The 18,244-nt window shown below is 43.7% G+C and overlaps 1 protein-coding gene and 1 long non-coding RNA gene across 2 annotated transcripts; both read left to right on the top strand.

Moving 5' to 3' along the window:
- Positions 1-555: 555 nt before the first annotated feature.
- On the top strand, positions 556-4,855 carry LOC140706106 (uncharacterized). The gene is made up of 3 exons (XR_012085842.2): positions 556-638; positions 3,503-3,540; positions 3,633-4,855. It is a non-coding gene; the product is annotated as an uncharacterized LOC140706106 (long non-coding RNA).
- Positions 4,856-5,002: 147 nt separating this feature from the next.
- Positions 5,003-10,901, top strand: LOC140706105 (thyroid hormone-induced protein B-like). The gene is made up of 6 exons (XM_078389006.1): positions 5,003-5,018; positions 5,181-5,443; positions 6,016-6,097; positions 9,287-9,340; positions 9,852-9,908; positions 10,124-10,901. The coding sequence occupies exons 1-6, from the start codon at positions 5,003-5,005 to the stop codon at positions 10,258-10,260; spliced, it is 609 nt and encodes a 202-aa protein (XP_078245132.1). The 3' UTR covers positions 10,261-10,901.
- Positions 10,902-18,244: the final 7,343 nt, after the last annotated feature.

Raw genomic sequence — 18,244 nt, 5'->3', positions numbered from 1 at the left:
GTGACCCCCATGGGCCAGAGCCCGCCAGGCCCTCCTGTCTTCCACGGCCTCCCGGAGTTCGGTCAGTTTCATTTTTGGTTGCTTCGATGACCCTGTCCAACCCTCTCGTCCGGGGACCTGGATAAGCACAGACAAATCTTACAGAAAGAAATCCCATGGATGAAAAACCCCCACCTCCATGAAAAAAGTTTGGCCAGAAAGCCCAGTTTTGCTTACCAGCCTGTATTCTCTCTGCGTGACCGTTGGCATTCCCTGTGGTGGAAGAAGGCAGAATGCAGGAAGGTGCTGCCTTTTTTGAAAGCTAGGGGGCGGTAGGAGCGGCTCCTGTTGCCCCCGTTGCCCCTGTGCTTTGCTTGCATCCAGGCATCCGGGTGGGCAGATCCTGAGTGTGTTCCTCTTCTTCCCTCTTTTTTTTTAAAATCCCTGCCTCTGCCCCGCCCTCCACCCTCCTGGCTAAGGTCTCTGACTCACCTGTGCCCTGTTCACTTTGTGCCCGGCTTGCCAAGGCGATGGATTAAGGCTCTCTCTGCAGGAAGTGGAGGAGCTCCAGAGGCAGGCGATCCCCACACCATGGGGGCCAGGCCATCTCTCTGGCACGTGTGGGTCCTCTTGGGCCTCTCAGGGAGCGGCATCAGAGGGTAAGCTGTTCTGCCTCCTGCTTCCTTCGTGATCTGTCTTGATTAATGCCCACCACAGGTGCTTGGAGAGGACACCAACCGGGGGGGGGGGGAGCCTGCCAAGGGCAGGGAATCCTTCTGCTCCGTTTCTCTCTGGCTTTGAACCAGCCTTAGGATGAGACCGCCTGGGACAGAGGGGGCAGCTCTTCACCGGCAACGGCCGGCCGGCGTTTTCTCCTTCCCGCCCCTTCTGTCTCAGGCAGCCAGCTGCTGTGCCTATGCTCTGAGTGTCTGAATGTTGCTGTTGTTTCCTCAGATTAGTTTGCAAAGTTGTCTGCTATTCAAAAAGGTCTTGCCAGTTTTTCTTCATTGATTCCTGCATAGCAGCCGAGATACTGTATGCACAAATTTTAAAAATGAATCGCCAGAACTGTTTTTTTAAATCATGAATTCGTTCATTTGCATTTGTACGACTCAGTGCCTGCGATGAACCACAAATCAATGAATTTATAGTGATTTTTGATTTGTCAATTCATTTGGCTATGAAATGCCCCCCAATGCACATAGAGATATCTAGGTTATACACCCACAAAGAGAATCCACCCAAGAAGGTTCCCCCAGAGATCTAGAGACACCAAAATCACAGAGAAGCTTCTCCTGACTCTCCTCTGCAATCCCTCCAAGTTTGGTGAAAATTGGATTTCCCCAAGCCAACTGGTAAAGGGCATTTTCCTGAGAGGAGGCCCATTTTGTGGGTGTATAACTCAGATGTCTGAAACCCAATCTTGACCAAACTTGCAGGGCTTGTAGAGACAAATCAGGGAAAGTTTCTCTGTGGTTTTCGTGTCTCTAGGTACTGCGAGGGGTGTTTTATAGGGTTTTAAAGTAAAAAAGCAAATTCATAAATTTGTAATTTGTGATTTGTTGACCTTGATGAATCTCGAATGAAAACAAATCACTATTTTTTTGTTTTGTGCCCATCTCTAATTTGTAAGTTCAGGTATTTGGGTATGTCTTGAGAATGGCTGATGGTCGGATTCCAAAAGTTCTCCTGGATGGTGAATGAGTGCAGGGAAATTGCCCCAAAGGGAGACCACAGCTGTGATACAAGGAGATCAGCAAGCGGGATCTGAAGGTCTTAGGAATAGACCTCAACAGATAGGAAACCCTGACCTCTGAGTGTTCAGCCTGGAGGCAGGCGGTGTATCACAGCATCTCCCAATTTGAAGAGACCCTTGTCCAGCAGGCTGAGGCAAAGAGGCAGTTCCCAAACCAGCCAAATCAGGGAGCTGGACAGGGGACAGATTGGATTTTTCTTCCGTGTGGAAGGGATTGTCTCTCTTGAATTGGTCTTCTCTAGATGGCCACACTAGATGCTGTTCCAAGACCTCTATTCAGAGCACATGACCATCATCTCTCAAGACTGAAGGATGCCTACACAGCATTTGGGGAAATGATTGCCTCTCCTTGCCTTATCTAGCCCTAAACGATAGCTAACCCCACAGAGTACCGCAAATCACCGGGGATGGAAGGCAGGTCCTTCCTCCACCATGGAAGGGAGATTCCTCTGCGAAAGGCCAGGAGATATGGGAAGAGAGACTGCCATCAGTCCAGTTGCTTTTGAGCTGGAGAAATGTGCACCCCTCTTTCTCAAAACGGGACACGTAGTCAGCAGCAATTGTAAAATAAATATGGAGCAGTCTTGACTCACGAGCGAATTCCTGCAGGAGGTTAGGGAAAAGACTCATTGGCTTTACCTGCAAAAATTAAACCAAATAATTCCTTGTGGCCCCTTAAGGCTGGCCCATGTGTATTGGGTGGGTCTTCATGGATAACAAGGGCCTGGCTGCCCTTCAAATAGAGGGCCATTTTCTGCAAAAGAGGACATGGGGAGACACACACCCCAGCCACCTCCCACATGTAGGTAGGTCTGAAGGTCTGAAGAAGTGGGTTTGAAAGACCACCACAAGACTTTCCACTTTGGTCATTCCTGGACACTTCTCTGCAAGCTCAGCCGTCCAAGTCTTGACCCCTTCTTTTGCAAACTGGGGGCAGGAGGGGGCATCTGTGCTAACCCATGCCAGTGGGGTTACAGTCATCCTTGTGAAGCATGTGTTCATGTTGAATAGCCATTGCCTCTAAAAAATCAAGACTTTGCTTGTAAAACAGGTTCCTGTTTCCACAATGCAGGTGAAATTAACTACTAGCAGGTGGCATTAAGAGGTTTTTATTGGGCTGCCATTGGAACGTCAGGTTTTCCAGTCAATTTGCAGAGATAAGAGTCTCCGGATGGCTCCCTGCCAACAGCGCAGCCTTTCTGGTTGCAGATGGGTCTGTAGCGAGCCTTGTGGCAAGAATCCCAAAGGGAATCTCCCTTCCTACTGCTTCACTCTCTTTAACAAGGGACCGCAATAACATTCTCCTATAGCTAACACAGTAGGCAAAATTTTCCACAGTTGGTGACCCACAAACACAGAGTCCGTCAGGGACTGGTATGTCGTGGAAATCTTCCCAGTTTCATCACTGGTTCCATTTGTTCAAGATGTAATTTAGTAAGCGCTCTGTTCTTGATCATCTCAGCGTGCAAGGCACGTAATAGTGGGCTCCAGCAAAAGGAAGCCAGATGTTGGCTGCATCAGGAAAAAAACTTCACTGTTAGAGCACTACGACAATGGAACCGATGACTTTGGGAGATGGTGAGCGCTCTAGCACTGGAGGCCTTCAAGAGAAAACGGGACAACCATCAGCCCAATCTGCTTTGATTTATATTCTTGCTTCGAGCTTAGAGGTCAGACCGGAGGGCCTGAGAGGCTCCTTTCAACGCAATTATTCTCTGGTTATATTTTCATGGGTTCTGATGATAATCCATGTATTGTTTCTCTTAGCGGAGAAGAAGAAAAGGGAGCCTGGGCTTCTGCTGGAGGTGAGTGCCCCTCTCTCAATGAACGGCTTTCTCACTCGTGCCCCACGGTGCAGGAAGGGGCACAGCTCCACCTCACAATGCCTCTGTTTCAGACTACCTGGTCCGGTGTGACTTCAACAACAATTCGCAGCCCTTTTGTGACTGGACGCAGAGCTGTGGCACCAGCTATGGAACCTGGATACGGACCAGCCATGCCACGCCCACCCCAGGGACCGGACCAGAGGGCGATTACCCCGATGGAAGTAAGGGCTCATTTTGTTGCAACTCGTTGAAAGGCTGGCCAGTTGGGACCACTGGGTGGAGCACGGCATGGGCAGATCAAGATATCAACGGAATCAGTCGCACTTTGGTTTGATCAGCTCTTCACATTTCACAGGCATTTGATACGCATGGAGTCTCTGAATGCTTTTCTCTGTGGTCCTTTCCTACGAGTAGTGGGGGTGGTGGTCATAAACTCTCAGCTATGGAGGCGTGTGGTTTACCAGATGCATCTCCTGTCCTGTGGGTTTCTGGGCATCTCTTTACCTCCAGTGTTTAATTTGGACTCTCCTGATCCAAATTGGTATGCCACTCACCCCCATTACGGTGTGTGTGTGTGTGTGTGTGTGTGTGTGTGTGTGTGTGTGTGTGTGTGTGTGTGTGTGTGTGTTTGTTCAAAAAACACAGCTCACATCTCAGCTTGGGTTCACTGAGATCTGAATTCCGGACGACAGAGAGAGGGAGGTGTCCTGTGCAGACCAAAAGCCACTCCATAAAGAAGAACACAGCATGCACCATTCAACCCTTTTCATGGTATAATTCTGCCTCATTCCAGGGCAGAGTCCAATTCTGGCTCTTTGCAAAAGGTTCTGAGGTCCAGCAATAGTAGAGGGACCAGATTATAGACTTATTTTATTTTATTATATTTATTATATTTCTATCCTACCCATCTAGACCAAGGGTCTACTCTTGCCTTGTACTGTGTACAGGCTGTACTAGGTCAAATCAGCTGAAATGGCTTTCCTTTGTTTCAGCTTTCTGAAATAATTTGTTTCGTGTCATTTTGGTGCTCAGTCTATGGCTTCTCCTCAATCCATGGAGATAGAGTGTAGCCTCAATATTTTGATAAGTAAATGAAATAAAGTGTCGAATGCACCTAGGATTTTTTGGGGAAAAACTCTTAAGAGGTAAAGAGCAGTAACGTCAGAGTAAATTTTCTGTGTTCCAAATCTTGAATGACTTCCAACCTTTACCGAGGAGCAGCAGGAGGAGGCTGGTTTTCCTGCCTGGGGAGGGGTCCCTGGATCATTGGGACTGTAAAAGGGGAACTGCTCCCTCACCCGCGACCCCCTGCTCTTCCCTCGGTAAACCCAGTCCTGCTGTTGCTGATATTTCACAGCCGACCTCAGTGGAACTTTCCAATGCTCCCTCACCACCACCACCACCCGGCCTTTAATCAGGCACACTCTTGTTTGCTGTGAGGATGTTGCTTTGCTACGGTTGGTAGTTCTTGTGTTCCACTTCCCTTCCCTTTCCACTTCGCTGCACTCCACCTCTATGCCAGCTCTCCTGGCCCAGGCCGTACGGGATAGTTCTCTTCCTTTAGAGCTTTACTCTCTCTCTCTCTCTCTTTCCCTCCCTCCCTCCTTCTCTTCTTGCAGGAGGCTATTTCATCTACCAAGAGGCCAGCAACCTTGTTCCCTCCGACACCAACAGACTGGAGAGTCCAGAGTTTGTGGCCTCTGGAGAGATATGCATAGATTTCTGGTATCACATGTTTGGCTCAGAGGATCTGAATGAGCTGAATGTCGTCCTCTTGGCCGAAGCGGAAGAATCCACTGTGTGGAGCCGGAGAGGGAGCCAGAGCCCCACCTGGCTCTATGGGTTTGCCTCTGTCCCTTTCCCAAGGGAGAAACGCATCAAGGTAGCCTATGGACACTTCACGAGGGGAAGGTTGGGTAAAAAAACCTTGAGGCTTCTCAAAGGATGGGTGGCATCAGCAAACTCACCCTCATACATCTGGTGAGGAGGCAAGAGAGAGCCTTCCCAGGGGCTGTCCCCAGACTATGGAACTCCCTTCCATGGGGCTTAGCAAGTGTAGGGGGAAAGGGATCAAAACGCTGCATGATTGCTTTGATCCCTGCTTTCTCCCTTTGTGCTAAGCCCCACGGGGCTTAGTAAATGGAGGGAGAAAGGGATCAAAATTATCGTGCAGTTCTGGGATTGCTTTGATCCCTTTCCCCCTTATACAGCCACGGGATTGCTTTGATTCTTTCCCCCTTCCTTTTGTTAAGCCCCATGGGACTTAGCAAGCAGAGGGGAAAGCAGGGATTAAAGCCCTGCAGGATCACTTTGAACCCTGCTTTCCCCTCCACTTGTACTCTCCTCAGCTTATTTCCATATATAAGACGGCCCCCAATTTTTAGTCTAAAAATTTTAGACAAAAGTATAGTCTTGTACATGGAAAAATGTAGTATTTCCTTTGCCTTTGGCCAGGTGGCTTTCGATGCAGTTCGAGGGTTGACGGAATATGGTGACACGGCGGTGGACAACGTGGCTGTCAGGCGTGGGCCTTGCAGTAAGTGGTTTCTCCATGGTCTCTGCTTTTTGGTAGCAACCAGCACAGGGCCTGTCTCATGATTTCTGCATGGTGGTGTCAATTCAGCCTTGCTTATGGAACATTTGACAGGCCTTCCCATAGCATCCTTTTTGGCACAGATGAGAAAAGTTAGTGAGATGCGCTTTTCAATGCTCTGAGTCATGAGAACATTTGCTGGATGTCTGTTAGGGAGGAGGACGGGGGCGAGGGATGCCCTCTGGAGAGTCAGAATTTGCCCTGAGAGTATGTTGCCTTTTGAATTGAAGCCGATTCCCTTTAAGGTGGCCAACGTTCCCTCTTAACAGGTGAATGCCCTTTATTGGAAGGCCTTCCAGAGGGCAATCATTGAAGGTCTGCCCCACTCAGAGCCCATCTTGCCCACCCTACCTAACCAGCTAGGTGCAAAGTCTAGCCTGAGGACATGGCCAGGTCTCCCTCCTTGAACCAGTCTTGGACCAGGGTTCCTGGTGACCAAGAACACCTCTGGCCTCTTTTGAGTTTAAGCTACAGTTTGTTGGCCAGCCAGAGTCTGCAGGGGTTGATTCACTTGCCTCCCCCCATCCCATAGAACTGTTTAAGCTGGAAACAGGAGGGATCTGGGCAAGGGGTCATTGGCGTGGGCAGCGTTACTTGGAGGTGCCTGACCTTCCAAGTTCATCATGGGTGCCATGGGAGAAGAGTGGAGTCAGCACCTTGGAGGTATGTTAGATGGACTTTGCACACCAGCCTAGTCAGAGCCCTTTTGTAATTTCTTTACTCCTGACAGAAGCTGAGTCAACAGTTGCCTTCACTGTCTTCAAGGGGTCATTATAGGGACATCAGTTACTGCTCCCGGGGCCTGAAAGAGGCAGGCAGGCAGGCAGGCAGAGATCTTGTCTTTGGAAGATTTATTCAGAAAATACAGGCTTCCTTAAAATAGCTCATCACCCGGTGAAGCTCCTCATCTCTGCTTTTTCTCATTAAAAAGAGGATATATTGATCCATTAGTCTCTTCCTTAAGCTTTTTCGGTGTGTGTGTGGTTAGGGGGGCTGTGGTTAGGGGCTGTGTGGGGCAAAGCATCATTCTTGCTGTGCTTGGAAACAAGTATGACATTTTCTAAAACGGTATGTCAGCCGCGCTTTCTAGAGGTACAATTCCCAGATTCTCCCCCTGGCACCATTAGCTGGAAGGTTCTGGGTGGCGCAGGACAATGACCTCAGCTCTGCATTTGAGGCCGAATGGAAATGTTGTGTTAAAACAAACACCCCTTCCAGAAACCGCCTGTAGGCTACACTGAGATAGCAGGATGGCCTACGGTCTTTCCTGGCAAGCAATGGGTTGGCTTGGTCCAGAGCAAGGAAGAACCCCCTGGCTTAGCTGGAAATCCCTCCTGGGAGGCAGCATTGGCTGGCTGTAAGGAACGTTGCTTCCATGCTCTTACAGAACTAGGAACTAGTTAAATTGTTTTGACAGCTTTTTGGGAGACAGGGATGGGGAAATGTGTAACACTCAGCAAGAAAAGAATCAGGGCTAGAGCAGCAAAGAGTTCAGCACCGACCCACTGTGATTTCACTGCAAAATGTGTTGTTTTTTTTTTAAATTAAAAGCGTCTCTTGTTATTTGTGGTTCAGGAGACAAAATCTCAGTAGGAGGGAAGCAAGAGGGGTCACACACTCACACAGCTGGTGTCACTGTAGGGGCCGTCCTCAACTACATGCTAACTGAAGCTCTGAAATGGCAGATCACGCCGTACACATACAAAACAATGTTCTGCCTACTGCTGACAATAATTAGAAATGAATTTTAAAAATACCCTGAACCAGAAGGTCACAGGAAAAAAAAATCAGCTATTCAGTGTAAACAAAATGTTTTCGACATATCTGATAAAAATACAACATGATTAGAGATGGGCATGAAGCCCGAAATGAATCAGGAGATTTGCGAACATTTTCAAATTCCTTGCTTCGGATCTGTTTGGGTTCATCGCTTTCCCAAAGCAACGAATTTTGGAGTGATTTATGAACTTCCTGCTTTGTTTCCCCCCCCCCCACTGCCTCCTCTGCCCCTTCGCCCACCCCTTCCTCACTGTCCCTGCCACGTCCGTCCTTTGTCCTCGGCCGCTGCCACTGATCCCTGGGTGGAATATGTTTGTCACTTTCCCCACCACACCCCTCAGCCTCTGGCAGTAATTACAAAAATGTCATGTAGCTGAATAATCTTGTTAATCTGTCAGGGCTATAATACATTATTGCTCAAGCCATGATCGGCTGCAATCAGATATACCAGCTGGAGTTTGACCCCAGAGGGAGAAGCTGAACTGTTGGAATAGCAGGAGGGATTTTGATGATTCTGCATCTCTCAGGATGAGCTGATCAGCTCTAGGAAGTGGTTCAGGGCTGGTTCCCTGGATCCCCCAGTCAGATCAGCCGCGTTTTCTGCTGGGCGACTCTGGAGGTTCCTTTTTGCAAAAATCATTTCGTTGTTTCAGGTCCAAGGAGGTGCCCCGGCTACCCTGACTCTGCCAGAAGATGCAGACCCTCCAAACCTGGCAGAAAATAGGACTGACTTTTTGGAAACTCTCAGGGGAGTGCAGGGACCGTCCCCATTGCTGCCGACCTGCTGGCTGGGAGTGGGGCCTGGGGTTGGTCAAGAGCCCACCTTCCTTGGATCTCAACTCACCCATCTAGTAGCACCAAAAACTCACAGACAGTGTTTGGGTTCTCTTCCAGAAATGGGACAAGGAGTAAATTCACCGCCTCTCCTCTCACACCTCAGCTAGGGCCATGGCAAAGCACAGTCTGTCCTGGTGACTTCATCAGATAAAGTGCAAATGAATCGTTAGCTCACAAGGCCTCCTTCGGGTGACGGTTCTGCTCAACTCACTAGTTAGAGAGCTGAACTGGCGCTTTGGCAAAGATGGAAAGTTAGGTTTTTGCAGAACACCCCAAGCAGTGGCCGCGCTTGCTGGAGGAATTTACGAAATGGCAGTCTGAAAAAGGATTTAAAAAAAAAAAAAATTATTTTGCCAGTGTTGGATTTTGGAGATCTATGTTGTAGTTCTGACTGACTTCAGGCTAAATGTTGTTGTGATGAAGAAGTAGGGAGGACAAACGAGTCACTTTGAGCATGCTGGAGAAAAAGCAGGGTATAAATCTGACTATGTAAGAAAAACCCCTTACTCTTTGCAGTTCCCACCACCACCAGCTTCCCAATGGAGACAGAAACGCCAACCCAAAACCCAGGTAAGTCACGCAGTGTTTATCCCACAAAGTGGGTAGTGGGGGTGTAATAAATGACACAGGGTGGGGTGGGGGCTGGGGAGTGGAGAGAGGCTCAGTCCAAGGGGAACGCCAGACCTCCACCACCATGGCTGGATCAGTGGTCCTCAACCACAGAGGTCCTGGGGCCCCAACCACGGTGATTTGCATTCCTGTTTCCTCATGGCCTCTGTCATCTTTCAGCATGTGTAATCTGCCTTCAGCATCAAATGCAGCTTGAGATGAACTGCACTGGTTACTTCATGGAAATACTGGCTGAAATCCTGTTGCTCAGCATATTTAGTCACAGCTTCAGTATTCCCATTAAATCGGCAGGGTTCAGCAAATAGTCTCCCATGCATCTTCCAATGATCCATAGGGCCTATGCCTCTTGCAATATACTATGTTAAGCAACAGGATTTCAGTCAATTTTTCACGTATAAAGGCATCCTTAGGTTGACCATGGTACTCAACCCACTCTTCCTGAACTTTCCAGATCTCATCACCACCTCCTCCCCTCCAACTGAGAGGACCACCCAGATGGAAACGACAGGTAGGTGAATCTGTCATTCATAGAATTTGCAGGGAGGGAGTGGCCTGAATCCTGTCCCGCCAGAATAGCCAATCCAAGCCACTTGCTACTAGAAATGAGACCTTCCCATACTGTGAGAAAGGTCTTAGTCTTAGTCTTCGAGAGTTTGTTAATCAACCCAACTATGTCCTATTGAATGAATGCCATACTCAACCCTCTTTTCTTGATCCTCCTAGAAGATACCCCCGATGATGATTTGGGAAGAACCACCCCAATCTATACAGAAGGTAAATGGACCCCCCCTCCCCCTTGTAAGTCTTTCTCTCTACGACATCAAAGGCTCTATAAGTTTTTTCTAAACATTTTTGATTGATTTTTTTGGAACCAATTAACATCGTTGTGTGAGGCACCACTGTAAACATTTTTCGAACTTAGATAATCACCTGGCAGATGAGCTTTGATTGTTTTCCTGCGTGGAGCAGAGAGTTGGACTTGATGGCCTTCTGGGCCCCTTCCAACTTCACTTTTCTATGATTCTGTGATAACGTACAAGCTACGTTCATGAATCAGAGATGAATTAGTAAAAGAGTGAATACACACCATTGACTGAATGCCATGCTGAACCCTCTTTTCTTGATCCACCTAGAAGTTACCCCCGATGATGATGTGGGAAGAACCACCCCAATCAATACAGAAGGTAAGTGGACGCCCTCTCCCTTGTAGGTCTATCCCTCTACGGCATCAAAGGCTCTATAAGGTTTTTCTAAAACCTTATAAACATGTTTTGAACTTAGATAATCAACCACCTGGCAGATGAGCTTTGATTGTATTTGTGTGTTGAGGAGAGCGTTAGACTTGATGGCCTTCTGGGCCCCTTCCAACTTCACTTTTCTATGATTCTTTGATAACGTTCAAGCTACGTTCATGAATCAGAGATGAATTAGCAAAAGAGATAATGCACACCATTGACTGAATGCCATGCTCAACCCTCTTTTCTTGATCCACCTAGGAGTTACCCCCGATGATGATGTGGGAAGAACCACTCCAATCAATACAGAAGGTAAGTGGACCCCCTCCCCCTTGTAGGCCATCCCTCTATGCCATCAAAGGCTCTATAAGGTTTTTCTAAAACCTTATAAACATGTTTTGAACTTAGATAATCAACCACCTGGCAGATGAGCTTTGATTGTATTTGTGTGTTGAGGAGAGCGTTAGACTTGATGGCCTTCTGGGCTCCTTCCAACTTCACTTTTCTATGATTCTTTGATAATGTTCAAGCTACGTTCATGAATCAGAGATGAATTAGCAAAAGAGATAATGCACACCATTGACTGAATGCCATGCTCAGCCCTCTTTTCTTGATCCACCTAGGAGTTACCCCCGATGATGATGTGGGAAGAACCACTCCAATCAATACAGAAGGTAAGTGGACCCCCTCCCCCTTGTAGGCCATCCCTCTACGGCATCAAAGGCTCTATAAGGTTTTATAAACATGTTTTGAACTTAGATAATCACCTGGCAGATGAGCTTTGATTGTATTCCTGCGTTGAGCATAGAGTTGGACTTGATGGCCTTCTGGGCCCCTTCCAACTTCACTTTTCTATGATTCTTTGATAATGTTCAAGCTACGTTCATGAATCAGAGATGAATTAGTAAAAGAGAGAATACACACCATTGACTGAATGCCATGCTGAACCCTCTTTTCTTGATCCACCTAGGAGTTACCCCCGATGATGATGTGGGAAGAACCACCCCAATCAATACAGAAGGTAAGTGGACCCCCTCCCCCTCTATGCCATCAAAGGCTCTATAAGGTTTTTCTAAAACCTTATAAGGTTTTTCTAAAACCTTATAAGGTTTTTCTAAAACCTTATAAACATGTTTTGAACTTAGATAATCAACCACCTGGCAGATGAGCTTTGATTGTATTTGTGTGTTGAGGAGAGCGTTAGACTTGATGGCCTTCTGGGCTCCTTCCAACTTCACTTTTCTATGATTCTGTGATAACGTTCAAGCTACGTTCATGAATCAGAGATGAATTAGCAAAAGAGATAATGCACACCATTTTTTTTGTATTTTTTTTTTATAAGGGATAACAAAAAGGAAAAGGGAATTGGGATTGATGAGGAAGAGGGGAGACAATAACATACTTTCATCCATTCTGTACCTATTGCCATATCAAGATTTTAAATTATTCTATTTACTCTTTTCTGCCTTCTAGATTCAGTTCTCCTTTCAATATGTACTGTTCACAAGCTGCCTGTTGATTCTGTCCACTTGTTAAATAGATCCCATCTTTCTGTTGCCTTTTGCAAGGGATAGTCCTTCATAACTTCTGATAAAATGTCCATTTCGGCTATTTCCCGTATCTTTTCAATAAGATCTTCTTGTTTCGGTACCGTTGATCTTTTCCAATTTTTAGCATATAAGATTCTAGCTGCCGTAACTATGTATATAACTATATAATTCTTTGACTTATCTATATTTTCAGGTATCATACTCAATAAAAACAGTTCTGGGGTTAATGGCACTTTACAGAGCAATATTTGTTCCAACATTACATGTACTCTTTTCCAATATTGTTTCGCTACTCCACATGACCACCACATATGATAATAGCTTCCCACTTGTGATTCACATTTCCAACACTTATTTGATACATCTGTATACATCTTTGACAATTTTTCTGGGGTCATGTGCCATCTATAAAACATCTTATATATATTCTCTTTAAAGTTCACCGATCTTGTAAGCTTTATATTATTTTGCCATATTTTCAGCCATTGATCAATATCAATGTTATGCCCTATATTTTGTGCCCACTTAATCATACATTCTTTAACCATTTCATCTTGCATCTTAATTTCCAACATATAATTATACATTTTCTTAACAGTTTGTTCTTTTGAACCTAATAAAAGTTTGTCAAAAATCGTTTGCTCTAAGTAGAAGCCTTCTATTTTATCTTTTGTATATCTAGATTCTAGCTGTGCTCTAGGCCACCACTCTATATATATATTCTGTGACTATAGCTCTTCTTTAGACTTTAGTTCACCATCCTTTTTTAATAGATCTTGATATTTTAAAAAGTTTGTTTTTGTCATAAGACTGGGTTGGATAAAGGCCTCTAACGGTGACACCCATACAGGTATTTTGTAATAAATTTGTTGTACAATTTTTCTCCACATTCCCAGTAAAGCTCTTCTTATCATATGTGAATTAAAAATTTTTTGTTCTTTGTCCTTTTTATACCATAAATAGGCATGCCAGCCTAATTGCAAATCATGTCCCTCCAAGCTAAGTAATCTATCATTTTCTAGAGTTATCCATTCTTTTATCCAATCTAGAATACAAGCTCTATAATACAGAACCCAGTCAGGAAGACCAAAGCCACCCCTCTGCTTAGCATCTTGCATTGCCTTAATTTTAATTCTTGGTTTTTTACCTTGCCATATAAATCTCATGATTATCTTATTAAATTCTTTGAAAAATGACTGTTTTAATATTATAGGGATTGACTGAAATAAGAATAGGATTTTTGGTAAAATAGTCATTTTAATTGCTGCAATTCTTCCCAACAACGATAGTTGTAATTTGTCCCATTTCTCCAAATTGTTCTGTATCTCCTTCATTAGTTTCATGTAGTTATCTTTGAATAATGTACTTGTCTTTTTTGTAATTTGTATTCCTAAATATCGGATTTTCTTCTCCTCATGAAAGTTCGTCTTCTCTATTAGCTCTTGTCTTTCATGTTCTCTCATGTTTTTGGTAAGTAATTTAGTCTTCTTTTGGTTTATTCTCATTCCTGCCATGTCACCAAAAATTCTTAACGTTGTCATCAGGTCCTCTATTGAATCCAATGGTTCTTCCAATATGATAACTAAATCATCCGCAAAGGCCTGGAGTTTGTAGACTTGACCTTTCACTTTTAATCCTTTCAATTCTTTTTTGTTTCTAATTTGTTCGTTTAGTATTTCCAGAGTCAAAATAAACAGGAGTGGGGAGAGTGGGCACCCCTGTCTAGTACCTTTCTGTATTTGGATTTCTTTTGATAGTTCGCCATTGATTTTTACTTTTGCCTTTTGCTCCGTATATATTGCTTTAATTAGTTTCATGAATCTTTCTCCAACCTGCAGTGTTTTCAATGTGTGCATCATAAAATTCCAGTCAAGATTATCAAATGCTTTTTCCGCATCCAAGAATATCATAGCCATCTGTTTCTCCGGGTGTACTTCATAGTATTCCAGGGCATTTAAAACTATCCTTATATTATTCTTCATCTTTCTTTTAGGGAGAAACCCAGACTGATCTTGATGTATCAAGTGGGTTAAAATTCTTTTCAATCTAGTTGCCAGGATAGTCGCATATATTTTGTAGTCCACATTCAACAATGAAATTGGCCTATAATTTTGTATTTCTTTACCTTCCGTGTTTTCCTTATGTATAAGAGAGATTGTTGCTTCAGTCCATGTTGCTGGTATTTTCCCTTCTTCTTCAATGCATTCTAGAAGCTTTTTAAATGGCTGGAGAAGCACCTCTTCCAGTTCTTTGTAGTATTCTGCTGGTAGTCCATCTGGGCCTGGTGCTTTCCCATTTTTTTGTTTTTTAAGGGCTTCTGTAATTTCTGCATACGTTATAGGCTCATTTAAGGCCTGAATTTGTTCTTTAGTCAATTTCATTTTATTGTGCTTCCACAAATATTCTTCCTGGGCTTCTCCATCCACTTCTTTTTTCTCATATAACTTCCTATAAAAATCTTCAGCAATTTTCTTTATTTCTTCCTGTTTGAATTTTTCTGTTCCCTTTTCGTCTTTCAAAGTTTGGATTATTGTCTTCTCCTTCTCTTTCCTTAATTTGTATGCTAACCATCTTCCTGGTTTATTTGCATTCTCAAAAAAATTTTGCTTTGCAAATTTGAACTTCTTTGCGGTTTCTTCAGTGAGCAATATATTTATCTGATGTTGTGTAAGTTTTATCTTCTCTATAAGTTCTTTGTTTGTTGGGTTTTGTTTCAACTGCCTCTCCTCTATGGCTAATCTACTTTCCAGAGTCTCATATTTTTTCTGTCTTTCTCTTTTTTGTTTAGCTGCAAATCTTATGGCTATTCCTCTAAAAAAGGCCTTACTTGCCTCCCATATCATAAACATTGAGGTATCTGGTCTCATATTCTGTTTAAAGAAAAAGTCCATTTCTTCTTTTACTTGTTTCTTAAATTTTTCATTTTTTAGATGTAATATATTCAGCTTCCAAGTGAATTCTCTTGTTCTACTTCCTATTTGTAACAAAATTGGGTTATGGTCTGCAAATGTATTCGGTAAGATATGTATTTGTTCCAACTCTTTCATTAGGTTTGTTGATATCCAACATGTATCAATCCTTGACCACGATTTATGCCTGTTAGAGTAGAAAGTGTAATCCCTTGTCTTTGGATTACATGTTCTCCATGCATCCACCATATTTAATTCTTCTGCTAATTGTAGGAAATTTCTTGGAATTGTGCTTCTCTTCTTTCTATTAGATTTTTCTGTTTTTGTGTCTAGTTCTCTGTCGAAAACAGCATTATAATCTCCAATTATGCAGTAATGATCATACTCTTTATTTGCCAATTCTCGCTGCAATTGTTTATAAAAGTTTTCTTGATTTCCATTTGGTGCATAAATATTGACTATTAGGAATTTCTTAGATTCTCTTTGGATTTCCACCATTACTATCCTTCCATCCTCTGAGGCAAAAATCAGGGAGGGCTCCCATTCCTTCTTAATAAAAATAGCTACTCCTTTCTTCTTTTTGCTCACGTCTGAAGCCGCAAATAGTTTTCCTAATCTTGGCCATTCTAATAATTTCAAATCCTTTCTTTTCACATGCGTTTCTTGGATGCATATAACATCAGATTTCTGTTTCTGCAGTTGTAGAAAGATCTTTTTTCGCTTTTGGGGTGAGTTTAGGCCGTTTACGTTTACTGATAAAATCTTCAATTGTTTTCTAGTCATCTTGATTTAAATTACTATCCTTTTGTTTTTTCTTCATCATGCTTCTAGTACATCTTGGCTCTATTGCTTCTTGTTCTTCTGTCTCTGTTTCTGATTCTGCTTGTGATAGTTGGCTTTGTTCCTCTCGAGATCTTTCTTCTGATTCCTTGTTGTTAGTTTTTTTTAGCTTCTTCTCATTTTTTTCTATGAAGTTTTGTGCCTTCATCGGGGATGTTATGTTGTATCTCTGTGTATCAATCCGAAAAAATAGCCCTTCTGGTGTTAGCCATCTATATGAGATTCCATTTTGTTGGAGTAGCTGTGCCAAAGATGCATATTCCTTTCTTCTCTGTCTCACTTGCCATGGGATTTGCTTTAAGACATTAATTTTCTTGTCTTCTATTATCAATTGTTTTTCTTGTGAAGCCCTTAAAACCTTATCCCTGATTGCCTTCTTCGTGAATCTCAAATGTACTTCTTTAGGTAAATTATTTTTTCTAACATATGCTGTACTCACTCTGAAGGCTGCTTCCAGACCTTGGCGGAATTCCGCTACATCCATCTCTATTGCTGGTGCGAGGGCTTCACTCATTACTGTCTCCAAGTCCTCAGATCCCTTTTCTGGTACATTTTGAATTCTTAGCATCTTAAGAGCACGTTCCATTTCCAGCATTATTAGCCTGTCCTGGCATTGCCTTTGGTCTCTCTGTATCTGCTGTACACTTTCTTCAGCTTTATCTAGTCTGGCGTCTGTATTTTTCATTTTCCCTTCTATATCTTGTGTTTTAGTTTTGATTTGTGTTACCTGATTTGGGTTAGGAGGAGATAATGCACACCATTGACTGAATGCCATGCTCAGCCCTCTTTTCTTGATCCACCTAGGAGTTACCCCCGATGATGATGTGGGAAGAACCACCCCAATCAATACAGAAGGTAAGTGGACCCCCTCCCCCTTGTAGGCCATCCCTCTATGCCATCAAAGGCTCTATAAGGTTTTATAAACATGTTTTGAACTTAGATAATCACCTGGCAGATGAGCTTTGATTGTATTCCTGCGTTGAGCATAGAGTTGGACTTGATGGCCTTCTGGGCCCCTTCCAACTTCACTTTTCTATGATTCTTTGATAATGTTCAAGCTACGTTCATGAATCAGAGATGAATTAGTAAAAGAGAGAATACACACCATTGACCGAATGCAATACTCAACCCTCTTTTCTTGATCCACCTAGGAGTTACCCCCGATGATGATGTGGGAAGAACCACCCCAATCAATACAGAAGGTAAGTGGACCCCCTCCCCCTTGTAGGCCATCCCTCTATGCCATCAAAGGCTCTATAAGGTTTTTCTAAAACCTTATAAGGTTTTTCTAAAACCTTATAAGGTTTTTCTAAAACCTTATAAGGTTTTTCTAAAACCTTATAAACATGTTTTGAACTTAGATAATCAACCACCTGGCAGATGAGCTTTGATTGTATTTGTGTGTTGAGGAGAGCGTTAGACTTGATGGCCTTCTGGGCCCCTTCCAACTTCACTTTTCTATGATTCTTTGATAACGTTCAAGCTACGTTCATGAATCAGAGATGAATTAGCAAAAGAGATAATGCACACCATTGACTGAATGCCATGCTCAGCCCTCTTTTCTTGATCCACCTAGGAGTTACCCCCGATGATGATGTGGGAAGAACCACTCCAATCAATACAGAAGGTAAGTGGACCCCCTCCCCCTTGTAGGCCATCCCTCTATGCCATCAAAGGCTCTATAAGGTTTTTCTAAAACCTTATAAACATGTTTTGAACTTAGATAATCACCTGGCAGATGAGCTTTGATTGTATTCCTGCGTTGAGAATAGAGTTGGACTTGATGGCCTTCTGGGCTCCTTCCAACTTCACTTTTCTATGATTCTGTGATAATGTTCAAGCTACGTTCATGAATCAGAGATGAATTAGCAAAAGAGATAATGCACACCATTGAATGAATGCCATGCTCAGCCCTCTTTTCTTGATCCACCTAGGAGTTACCCCCGATGATGATGTGGGAAGAACCACCCCAATCAATACAGAAGGTAAGTGGACCCCCTCCCCCTTGTAGGCCATCCCTCTATGCCATCAAAGGCTCTATAAGGTTTTTCTAAAACCTTATAAACATGTTTTGAACTTAGATAATCAATCACCTGGCAGATGAGCTTTCATTGTATTTGTGTGTTGAGGAGAGAGTTAGACTTGATGGCCTTCTGGGCTCCTTCCAACTTCACTTTTCTATGATTCTGTGATAACGTTCAAGCTACGTTCATGAATCAGAGATGAATTAGCAAAAGAGATAATGCACACCATTGAATGAATGCAATACTCAACCCTCTTTTCTTGATCCACCTAGGAGTTACCCCCGAT

Source organism: Pogona vitticeps, chromosome 3 (assembly GCF_051106095.1).
Source record: "Pogona vitticeps strain Pit_001003342236 chromosome 3, PviZW2.1, whole genome shotgun sequence".
NCBI lineage: Eukaryota > Metazoa > Chordata > Lepidosauria > Squamata > Agamidae > Pogona > Pogona vitticeps.
This window is presented reverse-complemented; position numbering and strand designations above follow the sequence as displayed.

Coding starts and splice junctions, on each gene's coding strand:
- LOC140706105 (XM_078389006.1), top strand. Junction 5,444..6,015: donor CAAGGGAGAAACGCATCAAG/GTAGCCTATGGA, acceptor GCCTTTGGCCAG/GTGGCTTTCGATGCAGTTCG. Junction 6,098..9,286: donor TGTCAGGCGTGGGCCTTGCA/GTAAGTGGTTTC, acceptor TACTCTTTGCAG/TTCCCACCACCACCAGCTTC.